This window comes from Carassius auratus, unplaced genomic scaffold, assembly GCF_003368295.1.
Source record: "Carassius auratus strain Wakin unplaced genomic scaffold, ASM336829v1 scaf_tig00025840, whole genome shotgun sequence".
Lineage (NCBI taxonomy): Eukaryota > Metazoa > Chordata > Actinopteri > Cypriniformes > Cyprinidae > Carassius > Carassius auratus.
This window is the reverse complement of record NW_020525462.1, coordinates 49,676-69,792: the sequence shown is the minus strand read 5'-3', so window position 1 is coordinate 69,792 and position 20,117 is coordinate 49,676. Positions and strand designations below refer to the sequence as shown.

General features: G+C 35.6%; 1 protein-coding gene across 1 annotated transcript in view; it reads left to right on the top strand.

Annotated features, from left to right (window-relative positions):
- Positions 1 to 886: 886 nt before the first annotated feature.
- The window catches only part of LOC113078499 (xenotropic and polytropic retrovirus receptor 1 homolog), a gene marked incomplete at its 3' end in the record, with an annotated part of 65,871 nt that continues 46,640 nt past the window's right edge, over positions 887 to 20,117 (top strand). Inside the window, exons 1-2 of the mRNA XM_026250796.1 lie at positions 887 to 1,282; positions 8,571 to 8,622. Coding sequence (XP_026106581.1) covers positions 1,214 to 1,282; positions 8,571 to 8,622 — 121 coding nt within the window. The remainder of the gene's footprint in view (positions 1,283 to 8,570; positions 8,623 to 20,117) is intronic.

Here is a 20,117-nt window from a genome sequence, read left to right as displayed (position 1 = left end):
TCAGCAAGCAGTCTATCAGTTAAATGTAAGCAAGCAGATTCTACATAAACTAGAGTCAAGGGCTCAGAAGGACTGCTGGATGGCTATTTTAACTTTATTTTGTTTTGCACTAAACTTAAATCATTAATGACATTTAATCCTGATTAATATCCATCAGTTTGATAGCATATACAACAGATTTAATATTTGGGAAGACTGTTGTTCCCTTTGATAGTAGCATGCTCTTTTAACTAATAATGTCTAACGATAAGTTTTGCAATACAGAGCTTCCACAAAAAGCTTGTCAGTAGTTGTCAGCACAGAATTGGCCAGTCAAGCTCATAATGAGATTAATTGGCAAATAAAAGAAAATTATATATATATATATATATATATATATATATATATATATATATATGTGTGTGTGTGTGTGTGTGTGTGTGTGTGTGTGTGTGTGTGTGTGTGTGTGCGTGCGTGCGTGCGTGTGTGTGTATGTATATAGGATTACTTTTTCAAAGTTTACTGTTACTTGTTTCCTTCTGGCCTGGTAAAAATCATTGTAGACCAGATAGGGTAGGCTACATACGTCTGACAACACAGTAAAAATAACGAATTAGTAATAAATGGGGTAATAAATTATGTGTTAGATAATATATATTACGATTTATATGCAATAATATTATTATTACAAAACACCTTTTTTTTTACACTTTTTTAATTAAAAGAAAAATCAATAGAAATTTACATTAATAATAGAAATGTATCTAAAAACATAATATGTAAAAAAAATAATATGTACTTTTATTTGTAAATATTAAAACAAAAAAGCATGATAAGATTAATCACAAGCAGCTTTTTTCTAAAAGCACCTCACGGCGCGCTGTGACGCACACACGTCTTTCGCTCAGTGCACGCTGATGGCGGACAGCAGCTACTTCAGACGCCCAGAGAGTCCCTCCCAGAGACGCCCGCACCGGGGCTGTAGCGCTGTCATTTAGGCACATGTTTTGGGAAGTAGAAGAAGGTTCCTTTTAGTAATTTTTGTGGCGCGTTTCACTTTGAACGGGGTAATATGTGGGACCGGGGGATATTGGACTGTGATAGACCGGACAGGATTTAGACAGCGCGTGCGGCTCTGTAACTTAGTGACAGAAATAACAAAAGCCCCAAAAGAAGACGCTGCCCGAGCCGAGGATATTATTATAGTCCTACTGTGGATATCTGCTCCGCCAGCATGAAGTTTGCGGAGCACCTGTCTGCCCATATTACTCCAGAATGGAGGAAACAATATATTCAGTACGAGGTAAGAGATTTATTTAAGTTTTTTTTTCTTTTTTTTTTTTTTTTTCTTTTTTGGTGCATGTAGTCTATAACGTTAGTTGCGTCCCAGAGATTTTGAAGCAACTCGGAGGTACCAATATGAGCAAAACTTAAGCGGGTTATTTGATTCGAACAGCTTGTAGTTTTGAGTATTGTGCAAGCTATGAAATATTGTTTAAATTGCTAAGTAATATGATCTATATTTATAAAAGAAAAAAAAATGTATCATAGCTAAAGTGAAACAATAATGTCTCTGCTGAATAATTTGCCATTGAAACATGCAATATGATAATATAGTATGCATCATATACATCATTTGTCTATTCATGTTCTTTGATATTTATTAATGAGGGAACCATTGGCAGCTTTTACATCCAGACATTTTTTATGTTTAAATGTATTTATTAGTATTTTCCTTTTTTATATTTCGGATAATAGTGATTTTTATTTTTGTTTCTCGACACTCTCAGAATCTGGAGTGCATCTGGAGCGTTGTCAAACACCTGCCTGCACATTTGGGACAAAGAAAGAGAAATCACCTTAAAAATCGATATATTCTTTTCTGTTTTAATATAACAGAATTATAAAGTTACATTACGTAAACTCACCTAAATTCTTTCTTAAATTTTACTTTTTTGGGATTGAGCCAGAAAGGTCATTTAAAGCAATTAGTTTGCTCACCCACTTTATGTCTGCAGCAATTAATTTGCTGAGTGTAGGAGTTCAAATTATTTCTTCAATAAAAATTTTTTCTTTTTTTTTTTTTATTAAATTTTAGAATGAGGTTTGATACAACAGCATATAATATATGCAATAGTCATGATCTCTGATTCTTCTTAATAAATAGACATGGCAGATATTTATATTAATTTCCCACTATATAAGGTAGGTTTAAATGCACTTCCTTTTCTTCATTTACAAAAGGTTTGACACGTCTGCAGTCCATGGCTTCCAAGGTTTTCAACCCCCATTAGTTTTATGAATTATGAACAAAGGAAAGAGCTCCGAGAGATTCATGCTATATCCATCGCTAAATATATAACATGCACCACTATCAAGGCACTGCTTCAGTACAATGTAATTCCACTTAAAAAAAAGTATAATTAGGAAAAACCTTCTTTAAGATATTACTGTTCAGAAATTATTATTATTTGCCATGTATTGATTTATTTGTGGTGTTTCCGTCACAGTATCAACACTGACCGACACAAATAGATTTTCCAAAATGCTTTGACTATATTGAATAAACAAGAGCACTGTATATTTTAAAATCAAAATGCTGCACAAGTGTTTTTATATAAATGTGTCTTTTTTTAAAGGGAACCGATTGTCTTGCAAAAAGTTTTGATGTCATTTTAATTTCATCTTTCCTATAATGTCTAATAAGTTAGCGTTCATGAGCATAGCACTTTTTTGATTACAGCTACAAACCACTGTTTCTTTTGCTCTTAAAGTGCCTCCTGCTGGCAGAGAATGAATTAGCATTTTCAATTAGCCCGTCTGCTGTTTTATATTTACATTAGGGCTGTCACTTTTGAGAAAAATCTAATTAGAACGGATATTGAATATCATGCAATGTATTCGAATATATTCAAATATCTACGTGACACCACCAACCTGCTGAAAATCGCTTGCAGTAACGTAAAAATTAAACGGTCTAATCATAGACTGTAAAAAATGCGCTACACATGGCATTTTAAAAACCGGATATTTTATTTATAGTTTGATTACGGATATTTCACGTCATGTTCGAATGCATATTCGAATATAGAATAAAAAGTGACAGCCCTAATTTACATTATATACATGTATATTTCCCCCAGGGGAAGTGCCGCCACACAAAGAGTGTTAGTCTGTGGGAAACAGAAATTATTATATATTTTAATACTGTTTTAGTACTGTTTTTACTGACCTCTAAACAGTAGCTGGAAAATGTTGGACTGATCATTCAAACTGTTGAATAATGAATGTTTTTAAGAATGATTTTAATCGTATTTTGGTTTATTGATTGTTTCTGTGTTGTAAAATTATTGACTGCACCATTGACAATAAATCAATGGTATTTGTTGTGTGATGGTGGATGGTCAGAGCTTGAGCAGCCGTCTTGGGCGCAAAGGAGGAGAAATCCTTTGTCTGGAGCACCGAATCCGTAATCAGACACAGAACCCAGACAAACATGAACTGTTGGAAAAACTGAACAAAACACATTTATCCAAGAAAATTGCAGTGATTGCCTATAAAGAATCATGGTAGTAAATTTTATTTTTTACATAGTTTGACAGATTGTTTAATTTGGACAGTTTAATAGAAAATAGATGCATCTGTTGCAGATATTCTCATGTGCTTTATATCTGTTGCATCTAAGATTGATTAATCTCTGTCATCTTTGGGTGGACTTTCATTGTCAAACCTCACTTACTACTAGCCTCATGTGCCAGTTTGCATGTGTGAATGGACTGCAGTGAGATTCCAGCTTGATCTGTCCAGGACAAGACAAAGGACTTTTTTATTCATAATGATCAACCTGTCATTTGATATTAACAGGGAATGTTATATGGATATGCAAGCTGTATATAAACAATTTACATGACAGAGATATATGATTATCAATATATTTTCCAGCACTGTACAGCCTTATCAATGAACTGTCTGGATCCATTCTTTACATGCGGTGATAGATTGTGCAGAAGTGGAAGTCTAGGCTTTGATTTTATCTTGGCAAGATGAAGACAAACATTTTTTTTAGCTACATTCAATACAATATGATCCATTGCAGCTCTGTCCTATGGAGTGTATCCCAAAGAAAAGAATTTATTATTGTTTGTCATTGAAGTCCCTCGGTGAGCAGGTATGTCATGATTACTAGATGGACTCGGTCTTTGCTCATCTATTGCTTTGCTGCCTGCTGCTGACAGTACCATAGAAAGTCAATGGGAAGCAGCCCCACAGGCTCTACGCAATAAAACTGAGCCCATAAACTGATTTTAGGAAGCTTATAAAAAATGGACTTCTTAAGAAAGCGACAAGCTTCCTTATTAGTCCTTTCCTTCAAACTTTGAACAATGCAATGTGTGTATTGTTGAATACTTCACATAACATCTAAACAACAACCGACCTTGAAAATATAGACACATTGAGTGATTTACATGCTAAAGTGGAAAGAAGATTACAATAATAGAAGGGTGAAAGAAGGTTGATGACACATTTAGTCTCCCAGTTGATAAATTGACAAACTGATTGAGTGATACATTAATGAGGTCTCACACTCCGCCATGTGCATTTTAAGTAGCTTTAGTATCTTATTTTAAGGCTGACTAGGAATATACAGTACAAACCAAACGTTTGGACACGTTCTCATTCAAAGAGTTTTCTTTATTTTCATGACTACGAAAATTGTAGAGTCACACTGAAGGAATCAAAACTATGAATTAACACATGTGGAATTATATGTGGAATTATATACATAACAAAAAAGTGTGGAACAACTGAAAATATGTCATATTGTAGGTTCTTCAAAGTAGGCACCTTTTGCTTTGATTACTGCTTTGCACACTCTTGGCATTCTCTTGATGAGCTTCAAGAGGTAGTCACCTGAAATGGTCTTCCAACAGTCTTGAAGGAGTCCCCGAGAGATGCTTAGCACTTGTTGGTCCTTTTGCCTTCTGTCTGCGGTCCAGCTCACCCCAAACCATCTGGATTGGGTTCAGGTCCGGTGACTGTGGAGGCCAGGTCATCTGGCGCAGCACCCCATCACTGTCCTTCTTGGTCAAATAGCACTTGATGTCTTCAGTGTGACTCTACAATTTTCATAGTCATTAAAATAAAGAAAACTCTTTGAATGAGAAGGTGTGTCCAAACTTTTGGTCTGTACTGTATATTTAGCAATGTCATGTTTTAATTGAAACAACGTCATCAGGAGAATCATCTAAGGTCAATACTGATTATTTTAATCTTTTCATTAATTTCTGATTAATTATAGAAAAGCAAAACTATAATTAAAAAATATTTATAATAAAATTTATTTAAAAATTATTATTATTATTATTTTTTTGTGTGTGTGTGTGTGAATGGTAAGGTGTTGTGGGTGGTTGTAGTGTTGATATGCATTTCCTAAGTGTTCTAAAAGTAGCTGGTTGTTAGGGTTTTTTGGGTGGTTGCTACTTTGGTGATTCTATCTATCCAGTGTTCAGAGTGGTTTTCTGTGTGGTTGCCATGTTGCTCTTGGCAGTTTCTTAGGTGTTGCTGTGAAGTTGTTAAATATTCCGAGAGGTTCGTAGTGTTTTGCTATGTGGTTGCTACTCTGTTCTAAGCAGTTGCTATAGGGCATTGTTTTTGCGGAGTGCAAAATGAAAGGAGTCAACCAAGTATTTGTGATCCCTAATCAGGGCTTGGATCCTTCCTTTTAGGGGTGGGCGATATGCCCAAAATCTTATATCATGATATGAGTAATTGTATTTAATTGTAACAACATCGCGATATACAGTAGTTTTTTTTTTTGCTTTAAACACTGTCTTTAAATAAGCATATAACCAAAATCTTATTTCACGATAGGAGTAAATTTATTTCACTGTAACAATATATTTCATGATATATTTATTTTTGCTTTAAATAAGGAATTTATTATATGAGCAATTTTGGTACCATTGAAATTTCATAATTGTCACCAATGTCAATATCACAAATGTAAGTAAACTGAAGACTCACTGAAGACAACTGTCTGAGATTAAATAAGAATAAGAAACTAGTTACAAGCAATAGGACAAAAAAACTAAAGTAAAACAAATAAATAAGAAATGCTACATACACTCTAATGTATCTACTGTATAAACACTGCATATTCTTCACTTTGTAAATTAAGCATATTCTTCTTACTAAAGTTACAAAAGAGATTTAGTCAAGAGAAGTGAAAGATTTTCTCTTTTGTTGTTTGATTAACATGAATGACAGAAAGGAGGAATATTAGACTGCTGTCGCTTTAAGATCTGCCCAGATCCAAAATACTGTTACATGTGTGTTTTCTTTCTCAGCTGTTTGCTCTCACTTAAAGGGATACTCCACCCCAAAATGAAAATGTTGTCATTAATCACATACCTCCATGTCGTTCCAAACCCGTAAAAGCTTTGTTTACTTTGGATAAAAAAACGGCCTTCTGCCAAGTAACTTACACTGTCAAGGTACAGAAAAGTATGAAAGACACCGTCATGATAGTGCATTTAACCATTTAAGGCCTATCAAAAATAAAATCTGTTCAATACTCCCACATCCTATGAGCACCATCTTCATGTGCGCATGACTCTCAGATGAAACCAAAATGAGTTATTTTTCGCTGCTGATTGCATTTCACTGGTTAAAATCACTTGTTTTTAAACCAAAATGCTTTAAAATGCATTCAAAACAATACGTTTTGTGCCCATGTAACACAGCAACATTGTGTCAGTTTGTAACAGTGATAGAAAGAGCAGTCCAAAATCTCTACCAGTTAAAAGATTTCTACTGGTTAATTGTGTTTAGCAGTATATCATTCACCCCTACTTCCATTAATGTACATCTGTAAGATTAATTTCTCCTGATTTATTGTCCTCTGGTGGAAAATATTAGTCCAATTTGAGGTAAAATTCACGTGTGTAGCACAACAGTACAAGTCAGATTTTGGGAGGCAAATTTTTTTCATTTAAAGGGTTTATAGGAATAAATCACTAAAACTAACAATGTTACCTGGAGTGATAGTTCCAGTGATACTTGCTTTACCAAATACATAGTATAGCTTGTTTTGAGCATGCATACTCTATATTTCTGCTTACTGGCTGGGATTTATGCTATGGATCTTGCTGGCTGACTTCACAGACCTGCTGTTCACACATGCACTGACACACACTTACACACACAAACACATATACACACAGGGACTTGGGCTCCCTCTCCCACTGGGATGACATCTGCTGTCAGGCTCGCTGGACGCAAAGATCTGCCCAAACCACACACAAATTCATGCACAAATATTTCTGGAGGATGGGCAGATGTATTGTGCAAATGTATCCTGGTTACAGTCTTTGGTTGTATAATTGAATACTCTATAGAGCACATCTAACATTTGTGTCATCAGCACCATTGCCATGGCAATGTCGCCATCTTGACGATTCTCTTATCTCATTGGTTGACACACTGGCCAGGCTTTGGCCTTGAGTGTGAGATTTTTTATATTGAAAAGAAGTGTTCACAGCATCTGTACAGCCCTATGTTAATTGGCTTTGGTTGCCGATTAGCTTAAACGAAGGATGTCTGCTAAGCAAATAAATGTTCTTGATTGTGATTTGTCTTTTGTTGTGTCTAGATATGCATTTCAATCTATGCTATATATTGACTGAGCACATCCCTGCATGGACAGCAGTTTGTGTAGTAAATTGCCAGATAATGTTTCATCCCGTGTGTTAAATGTTTACGTTGACTAAATCCCGATAGATCTTATTTTATTATATAAAGAAGGGTTTTGTCAGGTAAATAAACATTTGCTTGATAGACTATATTAACATGATGTATTTATGTAAAATATATTACATTTATTTAAACATATCAAATTATATTTTAACATGACTAAAACCAATTAATTTAGTCCATCAAGCACATTTTAATTTACCTGACAAAATTAGTCTATATGTAAAAAAAAATCTTTTTTTATTTTATTTATAGTTTAATATTACTGTAATTTCAGGTAGAAACTGATTTACTTTTACAGCAAACATGCTGACATAATTAAAAAGGAAACAGTTCTCGAATTAATAAAACTAAATCAATTACTGAGATTAAACCTTACTGTCATAAAATAAAATACATTCAAAATACTGAGACAGCCCTATAGAAGAATCTGAGACAGCCCTATAGAAGAATCTATCAGGGACCGTAGGGAATAAAGTTATATGTTTTCACAGCCAGAAGATTCTGGAATTAGACTATGCATAATTGTCCAATGTTTTTCATTATCTGCAAGGTTAATGACATGCTAAGAGAAGTAGGTAACCATATTCCCAAAGAACTGAAAGTCATCATTTCAATATTTTAATATTCATGTTTAAAGAAACAACAATGCCCTTATTACATGCTAGAACAATGTTTGAAATAACCTCAATTAGCCTACATATCCACCCAAGTCAACTCTCTTTGTCAAGACAAGTTGCCTTAATAGGCTATGTAAGACTTCTGTACAACATTGCCCTATTGACCTGTACCATTAGACTTGTGATCTCATCATTACCGTGTCTATTTTTTTGACATAGGCTTTCAAGGAGATGCTCTATGCCGCCCAGGACCAGGCCCCATCCATAGAAGGTAAGGAAACTCCCTTCTGAACATGTAACCGACCAAACCTTTTTTCCATTCTGTACTCATTTCCACCACCCTAGAATGAACTCCTACTATAAATAGAAGAAATTTCAGCACTGCCACATCTCTCGCAAGACAGTGGGGCAGCTCGGTATAGCTATAATTAATACAGGACGTCTGATGTCCGCCGAGGCGTGAGGGTGACAGGGTGTGACGAGGAAATGTTGATCTGAGGCACTGTCGCAAAGAAGTAAACAGAGTTCTAGGGTTTCAAGTCACTGAGTTTAAAAGTGATGCAGCGTTTATTTTGTTCAAGTACTTTTAAATGAGTCAATTACCTCTGTTTTCCTATATGGTGGATGTTTCAAGGTGAACATTTGGTTGGAGACGTCAGTGATAAAGTTTTATGTCTTGGTTTCATGTGACGTTAAGGGGTGGTTGGCTGCTTTTTTTTCTAGGCTTGGTTGTGTTTATGTGGGGCAGTCTAACGTGTTAATGTTTCATTTTTAAAAAACGCATGATTTTTCACATAATTTACCTTTATTCTACACCTCCCTGTCCCTATAAATGGGCTGCCTTAGAACATTGATTTGAGTAACTAGAAGACAGAATCACAGTATATAAATGAACAGATTTTTACATGCACCCATAGTTTTCTCTTCCTCTTCTATATAGCAGATAGCCTTACCCCCTTTGTTACATGTTCCCGGGGGGTGTTTTTTGTTAGGCTTTGTGGCGTCACAAACCCGGGAAGTTGCTCGTGGTAGTCCGTATTAGCTGTTTTTGTGGGAATTTAACTTCCATAATTTTAAAAGACGATATCTCTCCATTTGCATTGAAAATTTAGCTTCGTAAAAACAGCAACATAACACACTAACTAACACTCAAAAAGCGAAACAGACCACCCCTTTAAATTGAAAATGACACAACATGCTTTGCCGTAACATGAAATTATATGATGCAAGAATTAATTCTAGTTTAAAGTGTCCTATGAGAGAGTCAGTAGGAATCATGAGCGATTCAACGTATTTTTTGCCAGAAACAAGACTGAGCAAGCCATTCATAACAGTGCCAGGCACCTGCAGAAGGTCCACACAGTTTGGCATCCATCAAACAGCCCTCTGGAGATTGTGTGTGTGTGTTTGTAAGATCCTGTCAAACTAAAGAAGAGATGTTCTTTCCAGTCAGTGCTTCTGTATGTCTCTGACAGACTTTGTGTGTGCATCTGGCAGGCCATTTGACCTTGTTTTTGGAATTCAGGGTTTCATTGAGGTGGGAAATGAAAGTAAAGTTGGCGTGTCTGTTGGTCAGGATAAAAGATTTATTGTGTTAAAACGTTATTGGTGGAAAAGAGGAAAGTGGCTGAGCTGCATTTTAACTGGGCTTTGCTTACTGGCATACAAATACTTTTTCCTGTATATAGTTACCCTGTTTTAACATTACTTTAATCCACAGGTTGCTTGTAAGTGTGATTTACTCAGTACCAACACAGAAATTGTTATTAGTGGTCATTTCTGTGGCATGAACCTTTATAATTTGGGTGAGACATTTGAACATGAACTTAGTTATACAATTCATCCCACATATTTGCTTATGGAGCTTATTGCAGAAAGAGTGTTATTACTTTTGTAAGCAATCAGACTTGCAATTTTGTTAGCCTGGAGGAGGATGATAAAATGGGTGAATAATTAGGCATGCAATATATCTCTACACTGTTAAAAATATTCTGTAAAATATACGGTAAAAAACCGGCAGCTGTGGTTGCCAGAATTATACCGTAAAAAATACGGTAAAACCGTTTTTGGTTTAACGGTTTTATACCGTAAAAAATACAGTTACACTGTTGTAGGTTTAACGGTTTTACTTTATATTTACAGTTTAATACCATAATTTAACTGATATATTATTAATATAGGAACTTATTAAAGCACTGAAATCTGTTTTGTACCTTTGTATTACACTGGTAACCACCAAAAGCAGGTGGTGATGAGAGAGTCACGTGCAGTGTTAATTTCGTTGACGAAGACTATGACGAAAAATATTCGTCAACTAACCTTTTTCACGGACGAAAACTAAATAAAAACTAAATAAAAAGTCAGATATGATGACGAAAAACGTGACGAAATATAACTGACACTTTAGTCAACGAATAAAAATGAGACGAAAATATATGGGAGGGACGAATGGAGAAGAGGTCCAATCAGAGCGAATCTTTGAGGGTAGGTTGATCTATGCAGAAGCAGCCGAGCCATTTTAAAAAGCCGCGGCAAATGCAAGCGCAACAGCTAAACAAACGCAGCAGCAGTTACACAGAAAAGAGAACAAAGATGAGTTTGCAGAAATTCGCACAGTTTCGAGGACGTTTTCATAACAGTTAAGTTGTTTACACAGGGAACTACACTGCAACCTTTTGAAATGCCATTGCGACCCAAATTTTTATGAGGTCGTAAATGTATCACTGATTATTTTTGTACCTACTTATGTGTAATGCTATGTTTTAATATGAGCATTTATTAAAACAGAAATGTGTATTTTAAGAATACGTTTTATAACGTGCTCCAAGCATTCAACACATCAAGTTGGCTTCAGCCCCGCGCTGCGGGAACGCTGAACTGAGCAGCTGGTTACGCGCAACACTGAACCGAGATCTCTTTCAGGACGTTTGCGTCCTCTTGCACCCTGAACGAACAAATACAAATCGCATTTTAAATAAACATAAGAAAAAGAGCGAAAAGTGAAAGAGCTCAATTCAGCAGCGTGGTGTTCTGGTGTTCAGGGAGCAAGCAGAGACGCGTCTCAAAGTCTTCTTGCTTTTGTACCGACAACAAATACATACTAAATATGTCGAAATACCAGTCTTGGAAAGTGTGTTCGAAAAAGTCTGTAGTTATGTCTTCAGTGAAAGTAAAGCGTTGGAAAGAAATCGGATGCGTATCTTTATAATGGATGCATTTGTCTCTTAAAGTGACCGCGCCTAATTTACTAGCTCTGCTGTCAGTGTCTTTAATGTATGAAAATGAAAGTAAATCACTCACTGCTCTTGATTGAATTACTTTGTAGTTTTAACAAGAATTTATCCAAAGTCAATCCGAAAATCAGATAGAATAGATTATACTGTTTTACTAGTGACTAAAAAATTAATACAAAAAAATTATTAGGGACCTGAGCATGTTTTGCTTAAGTGTTTCTTTCTTTAATTTCTAATGCAACCTTTTCACACCACAGACTGAACCAAATTAAGCATTGCATCAGACATTATCAAGATGAATTTGTTGTTCTGACACAGTTTAACCCTGAGTTATTGTCATATTTTATTACCAATTTCTAAACTACAGCAAATAAACTGTGATATTGTAAGAAACGTTGAAGGTGTCTCAATACATTTTGGTTTGATTGTGTATTTTATTTTACAGTGAAGACTATGCAGTGCTATTTTAAATGAACAAAAACAAACTTAAAAAAATTTAAACTTTGTGTAAATAGCACAAATAAAGAAATAGATTGAACATACAATACAAATATAATATAGGTGGTTGTCTATTTCAATAATACTGTACTTCATCTTGAAAGAATGTCATATGCATTGCATATCATTCAGGACGAATGCATATCTTTTTCAGAGACCATGTATATTTTACATTGAGAGCAGGCCTTATGTTTATTTTATAAATACCATTCCATAACAGACTGATGGAAACATTTAGTCAAGTCAACTAAGTTGACTTTGTTCTACTAAAAAAAAACTAGACTAAGACTAAAAGACTTAAGACTAGACTAAGACTAAAACTCTTATGATATTTAGTCGACTAAAACTAGACTAAGACTAAAACATTTCAGATGACTAAAATGTGACTAAAACTAAATGGTGTGTTATTCAAAAGACTAAGACTAAGACTAAATCCGAATTTGCTGTCAAAATTAACACTGGTCACGTGGTGAAACAAAGCCCATCACAAGCAGCTTTTAAATAATAAGATACATAGAAGGTGCACGGTGCCATTCACACAAGCACTAAACACCATCATGGTGAGACTCATTAAACTGAAATATGCAATAAACATTAATTTAACAACATTTTATGTAACATACAAACCTAATAAACATAACAGATGAGAAAAAATTAAGAAGAAACATAGTTATTTCAAAGAAAAAACATCAAATTCAAAAATGCAACGCAGAGAATTCTGGGAACGTAAGTTTACGGTTTTCCCTATAAAGTTTACAGGAAATTACCGTTAACCAGTAAACGGGTTTGTACTGTAGCATTTTCACAGTTTTTTACTGTTAAAATCACAGTCATTTTTTACAGTGTACCATATCGTTTATAGGACAGTATGATATATTTTATTTAGTTTTCATTTTATCAATATTGTATGTTTTGGTCAATATTGGTTATTGTAATGTTGGTAGCACTTTATTTTACAGTCCTGTTCCCCATGTACATACTATGTACTTATTATAGTAATTACAATAACTATGTAATAACTAGGTACTAACCGTGAACCTACCGGCTTGTCAAATAAACCAGAATTTTTATATCGGTTCACCTCTAGACAAAAATACCATAGACTTACACTTAAGGTGAGGTACACGTAAAATTACTCAAGTTATAGTTTTTTTATATTTAAATACAAGCAGTGATCTACTGAGGAACAGTTGTGATATCATGTAACTACTGGATTAAGCTGGTTTAAGTCTTAATGATAATGTGGCCAGTAAATTATTGTAATCAATGCCAATGTCTAAATCCAGCAGAATTAATCCATACGGATCAATGGCTTTCTCGCTTTCCCAGCATTCAGTCGAAGCCCCACACAGTTTCCAGTATCAGTTCAGCTGTGGTGCTGTGGTCTCTTCTTTCTTTCAAAAGCGCTTTGATGTCCCTCTACAGTGAAAGTGAATTGATGGAAAATGAAAGGGAGGAAAATAGAGTAAAGGAATAGGCAAACTTATTGAAGCACCTGTCATGTGGCTTTTATATTAAGTTGCTGTGTCTATCAAAACTCTTAACATGATTTGTGAGGCTTAACGCAGTAGTGTTTCACATATACTGTAGGTTTGCATTGTCAGATTCTGTTGAGATCAAGAGATGATTTTATTAAATAAACCTCCCATGAAACTCTTATTACCACAGCTAGACTTATGAGGCAGCTTTTTTCATCACAGCCTGCGGAGTATAAGAAAGAGAAGTTTTGATATTCTGTGAACACACTGGTGCCCAAGGGAGGCAATTTATTGGGTTATTACGGCCCTCTTTCTCTCTGGCCTGATCTGATATAGTCATATTGAAAGCTCAATATTGAGAGAGGGGCAGTTCAAAGTGTCAGCTTTCCCCTTAGACTGTCAGGAACACGAATCGAAACCGTATGCTAATGTGTTCGGCTACGGAAATAAGCAATTGAGGTCCCTAATTGGCCTGAGGTACGTGAGAGTTTTTATAAATTCTTTGAAAGACAGAGGAAGAAAGATCAATGTAAACTTGCTGTAGACCCTTATGCAAGACCCCTATTTTGTGACAAACATAGTATACCGACACTTACCTAATGGTATGTCAATGTACTTAAATGTGCACTTTTTTGCCAAGCGATTTTTGACAAATGATGTTGATATTTGAAAGCACCAAAACAAACACGGCCATACCCCAACAACAGTACGTACCTCACCCCTTTTTTGACATCTCTGCCCCACATGTACCTACACAACCATGGCAACGATGATCACGGAAACAAGTGAAGATGACACACAAGCATATTCAAATAAAAGACAACACGGATAAGTTGTGCGAAACCAAGCAAAATCAGCATTACTCACCTATCATGAAGAAACGATGCAAACTCGGTGTGCGATTCGAGCCCTTCCCGCTCCTTGAGTTCTCTCCACAGCTGGAAAGCTGCTCCGCGGGTGTAGGACGCGGGTGTAGGACCCGACCTGATTGTAAACTATCTTTTTAATGTTTTTTTTTCTCTGATATTTTCCTCTTTTTTCTGCCCTCTCCCTCTATCTATAGTCAATCTGCTAAGATCTGTCTTTGTGCACTCACATTGACATACCCCCTAACTTCTGATTGGCTACAAGTGTTTTGGGACTTGGTTTGATGCTGTGGACAAAAGTGTTTTTCAAAAATCGCTTACTGTAGTGCACCTTTAAAAGGGAACAATGAAAGAAGTAATCTCCGAATTTAAAGCATGTTCAGTGATATACAAAAACAATACAAAAAGCATTGAAAAATTGATTTGGTCTAATATAAAATATTGAACACAGTTGTTTATTTTCAATTTTTGGTTATTTAAGAAATGGTTCATTAGCTTAGCAGCAGCATGCTAACATGATCAACTGTGAGCAGATTTGTTTCAAACAAAGCTCATTAGCATGTGTAAATATGAACTTGAGCCAGAAGGGTTTGCCAGGACACTATTTTTTTTGAAAGGGACAGAAATTGTTTGCCCATGGTTACCTAAAGGTCATCTGACTCCCACCACAACGTGATTCATAACATTGTGGTCCTGCCTTTCAGCTTAGCTTGCCAGTTTAACTCGCTTCAGTTTAGCTGTAATTGAGGTAAGTGCATTCATATTGCCTTCGTCTGCGCTTTCCAAGACTTTTATGGATTTGGAGTCTCATGTGGTATTTAACCTGCACTGCGGACCTTTTGTCTGAGCCCAGAGGTTTTAATTAAAGACAAGACGGCAGTGAATGAAATATGAGCGCTAGCCTTCTATTTTTGCTTGCTTAATTTCTTACTTGCTTGTATCTGGTTTGGCCTATTGATATGTGGATGTACATGCATCTTTATCGATCTTCATAGGAGGAATTGAATAGGACACAGCAACAACAGCAATAGACAAAAAATAATAGAAAATAAAATAATAAAAATACCAACAAATATTAATAGAAAATATAAGATAAAGGCACTCATTTGAAAGCTGGAAAATGCTTCATCAACAGGCAGCATACAAAGGAAGGCAACTAGGGCTGGGCGATATATCTAATATGGTCATGCACATTTAGCCAGTAAATAGATATTGCGTAGCTTGTCAGTGATCTACGTCTCTGTCTATTAAGTGCCGCTCCATTTGAAAGCAGGTAATGGTGATTTAGCACTAATCACGGAACCAGATTTACTGATTGGATGGGCATGATCACACACACACACACACACACAATGAAAAGAAAATAGAATACAAAAAGATTAGTAAGGTAGTAAGATTTTTTAAAAGAATAGAATTAGAATAGTGAGTGTTAAAGTTAGAGGGTCACATAAAGATGGAAGAGATGGGTTTTAAGTCGATTCTTGAAGAAATTAGTAACCAAATCAACGAAGCTCCCTCTGTTATCTTGTAAATCATTAAACCTTTATGTTGCCTTGGGGCTAGTTCACACAGAACACGTTTTTCCATTCTACTGTGCTACTTTTCCATTGTTTTTCTATGTAAACAAGGCAGATGGATTGGCATGACACAGTCAAACACATCTAAAAGAGCAGCACTCAAGTTAAAATCTGTTCAATTTATTTTGTATGCAGACAATGTATATTGAGTAAAGATATTAGGGGTGCTCCGATCACGATCGGCCGATCGTTAATGCGCATCTCGTCAGTAAAGCCGGTTTTCTAATCCGCAGTTAATTCCATCAGGTGCGTGATTTCACATAGAGCAGCTGTTACTACACAGAGCCGTTGTTAACTGAGAAGATGTGCCAAAAAACGCTGAAAATTAACGTGATTTGCGCATCTTCTCTATTAACAATGGCTCTGTGTAGTAACAGCTTGCTCTATGTGAAATCACGCACCTGATGGAATTAACAGCTGATTAGAAAACCGGCTTTACTGATGAGATGCGCATAACGATCGGCCGATCGTGATCGGAGCACCCCTAAAAGATATGAGATCAAGTGACTGTAAATTAATCTGATCATTACTTCAGATTTACAAACAGTAACTACAGTAACAGGCAAAATAAGTGCAATTTGTGCTTGTGAAAGTCATGGGCATAGCAAGTCAACAGTGTAGAAATTTCTACATTTAATGATACCTATTTTATGAGAATGGGGTGTTAATTTTGTATGACCACATTGAAAATTGTGGAAAAATGTGGCAGTCTGGTTCAGCTGCTTATTTTGGTTAGGAACTGTGCATGACTGACATAACAACATAGTCGTGTTTTTTTTTCTTTTTTAAACTGGCATAATTTCTGCTTGTCATATAGAAATCACTTTTTTTACAGACCAGTCAGTTCCAAAATCAAATAAATAAAATGTATTTTCTATTGTATAATTCTCCTGAGTAAGTATCCTTAAAATATCCATCTGTTTGGCATGTCTTCATGCACAAGTGTCTGAAATCTCCCTTTTTTGTTGTTTCTGTCTTTGTATGGACAGATTCATGACCCATTTCCATTGAATCCTCAAGCCTTTCAAGGTTTAATGATGCTGAATCAATACCGGCAGAAAAGCAATTGTGTGCATCTTCTTCTCTACAGGTTAAGCTCCTGGTTGGTTGGCTGGCTGTTTGAGCACACCTCCAGTCATCCAATAAAGCAAGAGAGATGAGGTGAAATGATCTTCCTGGTTGAATGAACACAGGGAAATAAGAAAGTATCTAGTATACAGTAGGGCCCTGGTCTCTATAGAACACAAAACAAAGGAACTGGATGACCTTGAATCTTGTATCTGTAGGTCACATACGCTTTGGAACTGCATTTAAATTATTTTTCTACTCTGTATTTTTCTAAATGGTAGTAATTTTGACAAAACAAAAACTTAAAATGCTACTGTAAAACATCTTATTGGTAAACTACCTAAACTACTGACCTCCAGTTATTTTACCTGTACAAAAACAGACTGTTATGCTGCTTGATATTTCTTATCATTTTATTTTATTGTTTATTTTCTTAATTATAAACACACTACTTCATAGCACAAATAGTTGTAATGTTTACTGCACTCTATTCTTCTAGTTATATGCCTATAGCCTCTAATGAATAGGAAGTCACACACATAATTCCGTATTGCAAAATGAGGTAAATATTGTGAAAAATAAAAAATTAAATGGTCGAACAATGTATTATATTTTTTACTGATTAAAAAAGGATGTATTTGACAGTGGCTACATTTACATGCAACCAAATAATCAGTTTGTAATCTGATTGACAGCTCAGTTGGACTGAAAAGCCTTCATGTAAACACCTTAATCCGATTGATCTTGATCAGAATGAAATTTCTGTTGGATTGAAGGGGGTGGTTTATTCCTCCTCTAATACGATTGAGAGTGCATGTGAACAATCGATCGGATTGAACCAGGAAACTGAAATGACTGCGCATTTGCAATGATGAAAATAGCGTAATGACATATGACCCGTTTTGGGTGCGGGAAGGGTTTTTTTTTTGTGTTAAATATGAGTAGCACGACACAGCAGTTTATACAAACCCGATTCTTAAAAAAGTTGGGACACTGTACAAATTGTGAATAAAAACAATGCAATGATGTGGAAGATTCACATTTTAATATTTTATTCAAAATACAACATAGATGATCCATAAATGGATAAATATTAATTCTGCTGTTGAAAGCAAATAAGATTGAAAAAAACAAAAAAAAAAATTGTGCAGTGAGTGCATGTAAAAAAAAAACTATTCCGATTTGAGGCTTGTGACATATAAATGTGCGCATCAACCCAATCACTTTGTTTAGCGTTCATGTAAACACTAAAATCAGATTCATCAATCGGATAAAACTTTTGTCCAAATGAACCAAAAATTGTGCATGTAAACGTAGCCAGTGAACCTTGTCCAAATGAACCAAAAATTGTGCATGTAAACGTAGCCAGTGTTTTTGTATGTGTGTGTATGATGTCTAACTGACACTCCCACAGCTCATTTAAAGCTGAGTAGGGCTCTTGTCATGGAGAGCTGTGAACAGCTTGTTGCCTGCTGAGAGAGCAGCCAGCGTAATTAGTGTTTGGGGCTCGTTCTGATCAAAGAGCAGCAAAAAGCATCATTCTCTTACTGAGCCTGGACACAGTTCACACACGCACACACACACAAGTTCTGATAAACCTTGGTTGTCTGGTTCATAGTGTTTTTATTATCCATTTATATTATTCTGGCACACTTTATTCACACCCAGCTCTGTGCACATGTATTCAAAAAGATCCGATCACATTTGCCTTTCATTCGGCTTTTTGTTTGCTAATTTATCAGGGATGAATAAGCCATTTTACAGACCATCTGGACTACCTAAAATTCCTAAAAGAACATTTGAATACAAGATTCATGTAACCCAATTAATTAAAGCCATTGCATAAATAACAATGGCATTTTCGTTCTCTCAGCTCTTGTGCTGTGGAGGTGTATTTTCAGATTAGTACCCCTCCTCCTGTTTTGACAGACATGTGGTGTCTTATTTTAAGTGGAGGAGATCTTGTTGTGGTTGTTATTCGGCACATGAGTGGAGGTTCCGTGTCTCTCATTAGCACAGATTCCGATCAGGGAGCTTTGGGAGTGCGCTGTTCCCCAGTTGTGCTGGCCCAAGGACACGAGGCCAGGCAGGGGCCACATTCAAGGGGGCCACTAGCTTGGCAGAAACAACACGGCGCCCAGTACTCTGCATTATTGATGGACTTCTTCACAAGCTGTCACTCAGATGTGCAGCTCGATGCTAATTGTGCACTAGCGGGGTTGTTTTTACTTCCTTCTCGGTGGAGAAACAAACATGCAAAAAACACTGTGATGAATAAATAAACATTTATACATTTGTTATAAATGGAGTGAATTTGTTCTGTAGAATATAGAGCAGTACATGATTTTATTTATCTGAATTTGATTTGGTAAATCAAATTCATTATTCAGGGGATAAAGGTACATTTTTCAGAGAAATTATTGTTTTTTGTCTTGTTTATATTATTTATCTTTATTAAATTGTATTTATTTATTTTTGCTAATTTTATTTTATATTTTAAAAAAAACTTGTTCAAGAGGTGAAAAAGTAATTTTATTAACATTTATTTATGCATTTATTTATTTATTTCAGAGTAATGTGCACTGCAAATATTTGAGCAATAAAACCATGGACACTTCAGGAAATGTAGGCATGTAGGAAAGTGAAATAGTAATTTTTGATTTCATTTTGCTTTGATTAATGCCATGAGCTTTTATACTAAAAGCATTCAAGACGAGCAAAAAATGGAAATGAAGTGAAATGAAAGCTTGCAAAAATGGTTGCTGAGGGACAGGCATTTTAAGAAAAAAAAAACCTAGTGAGCAAAAAGAGTATGTATAGTAAGATTTGACAAATCTCTTCCTCCTGTACTGGAGTGAAACATTTCAGAACAGGACAGGATGGTTTGAAATCTGCTATTGACAGCCTAAACTAGCGCACGGACTGACAGCTAACAGAGATAGAGTCAGGCGGACTGTAGGAGAATCCCACATCTCATGTTAAATGCAGTTGCCTCTGCTACAGTATCTTAGAGCAGTGAACCCCAAATCCAGGAGACATGAAAGTC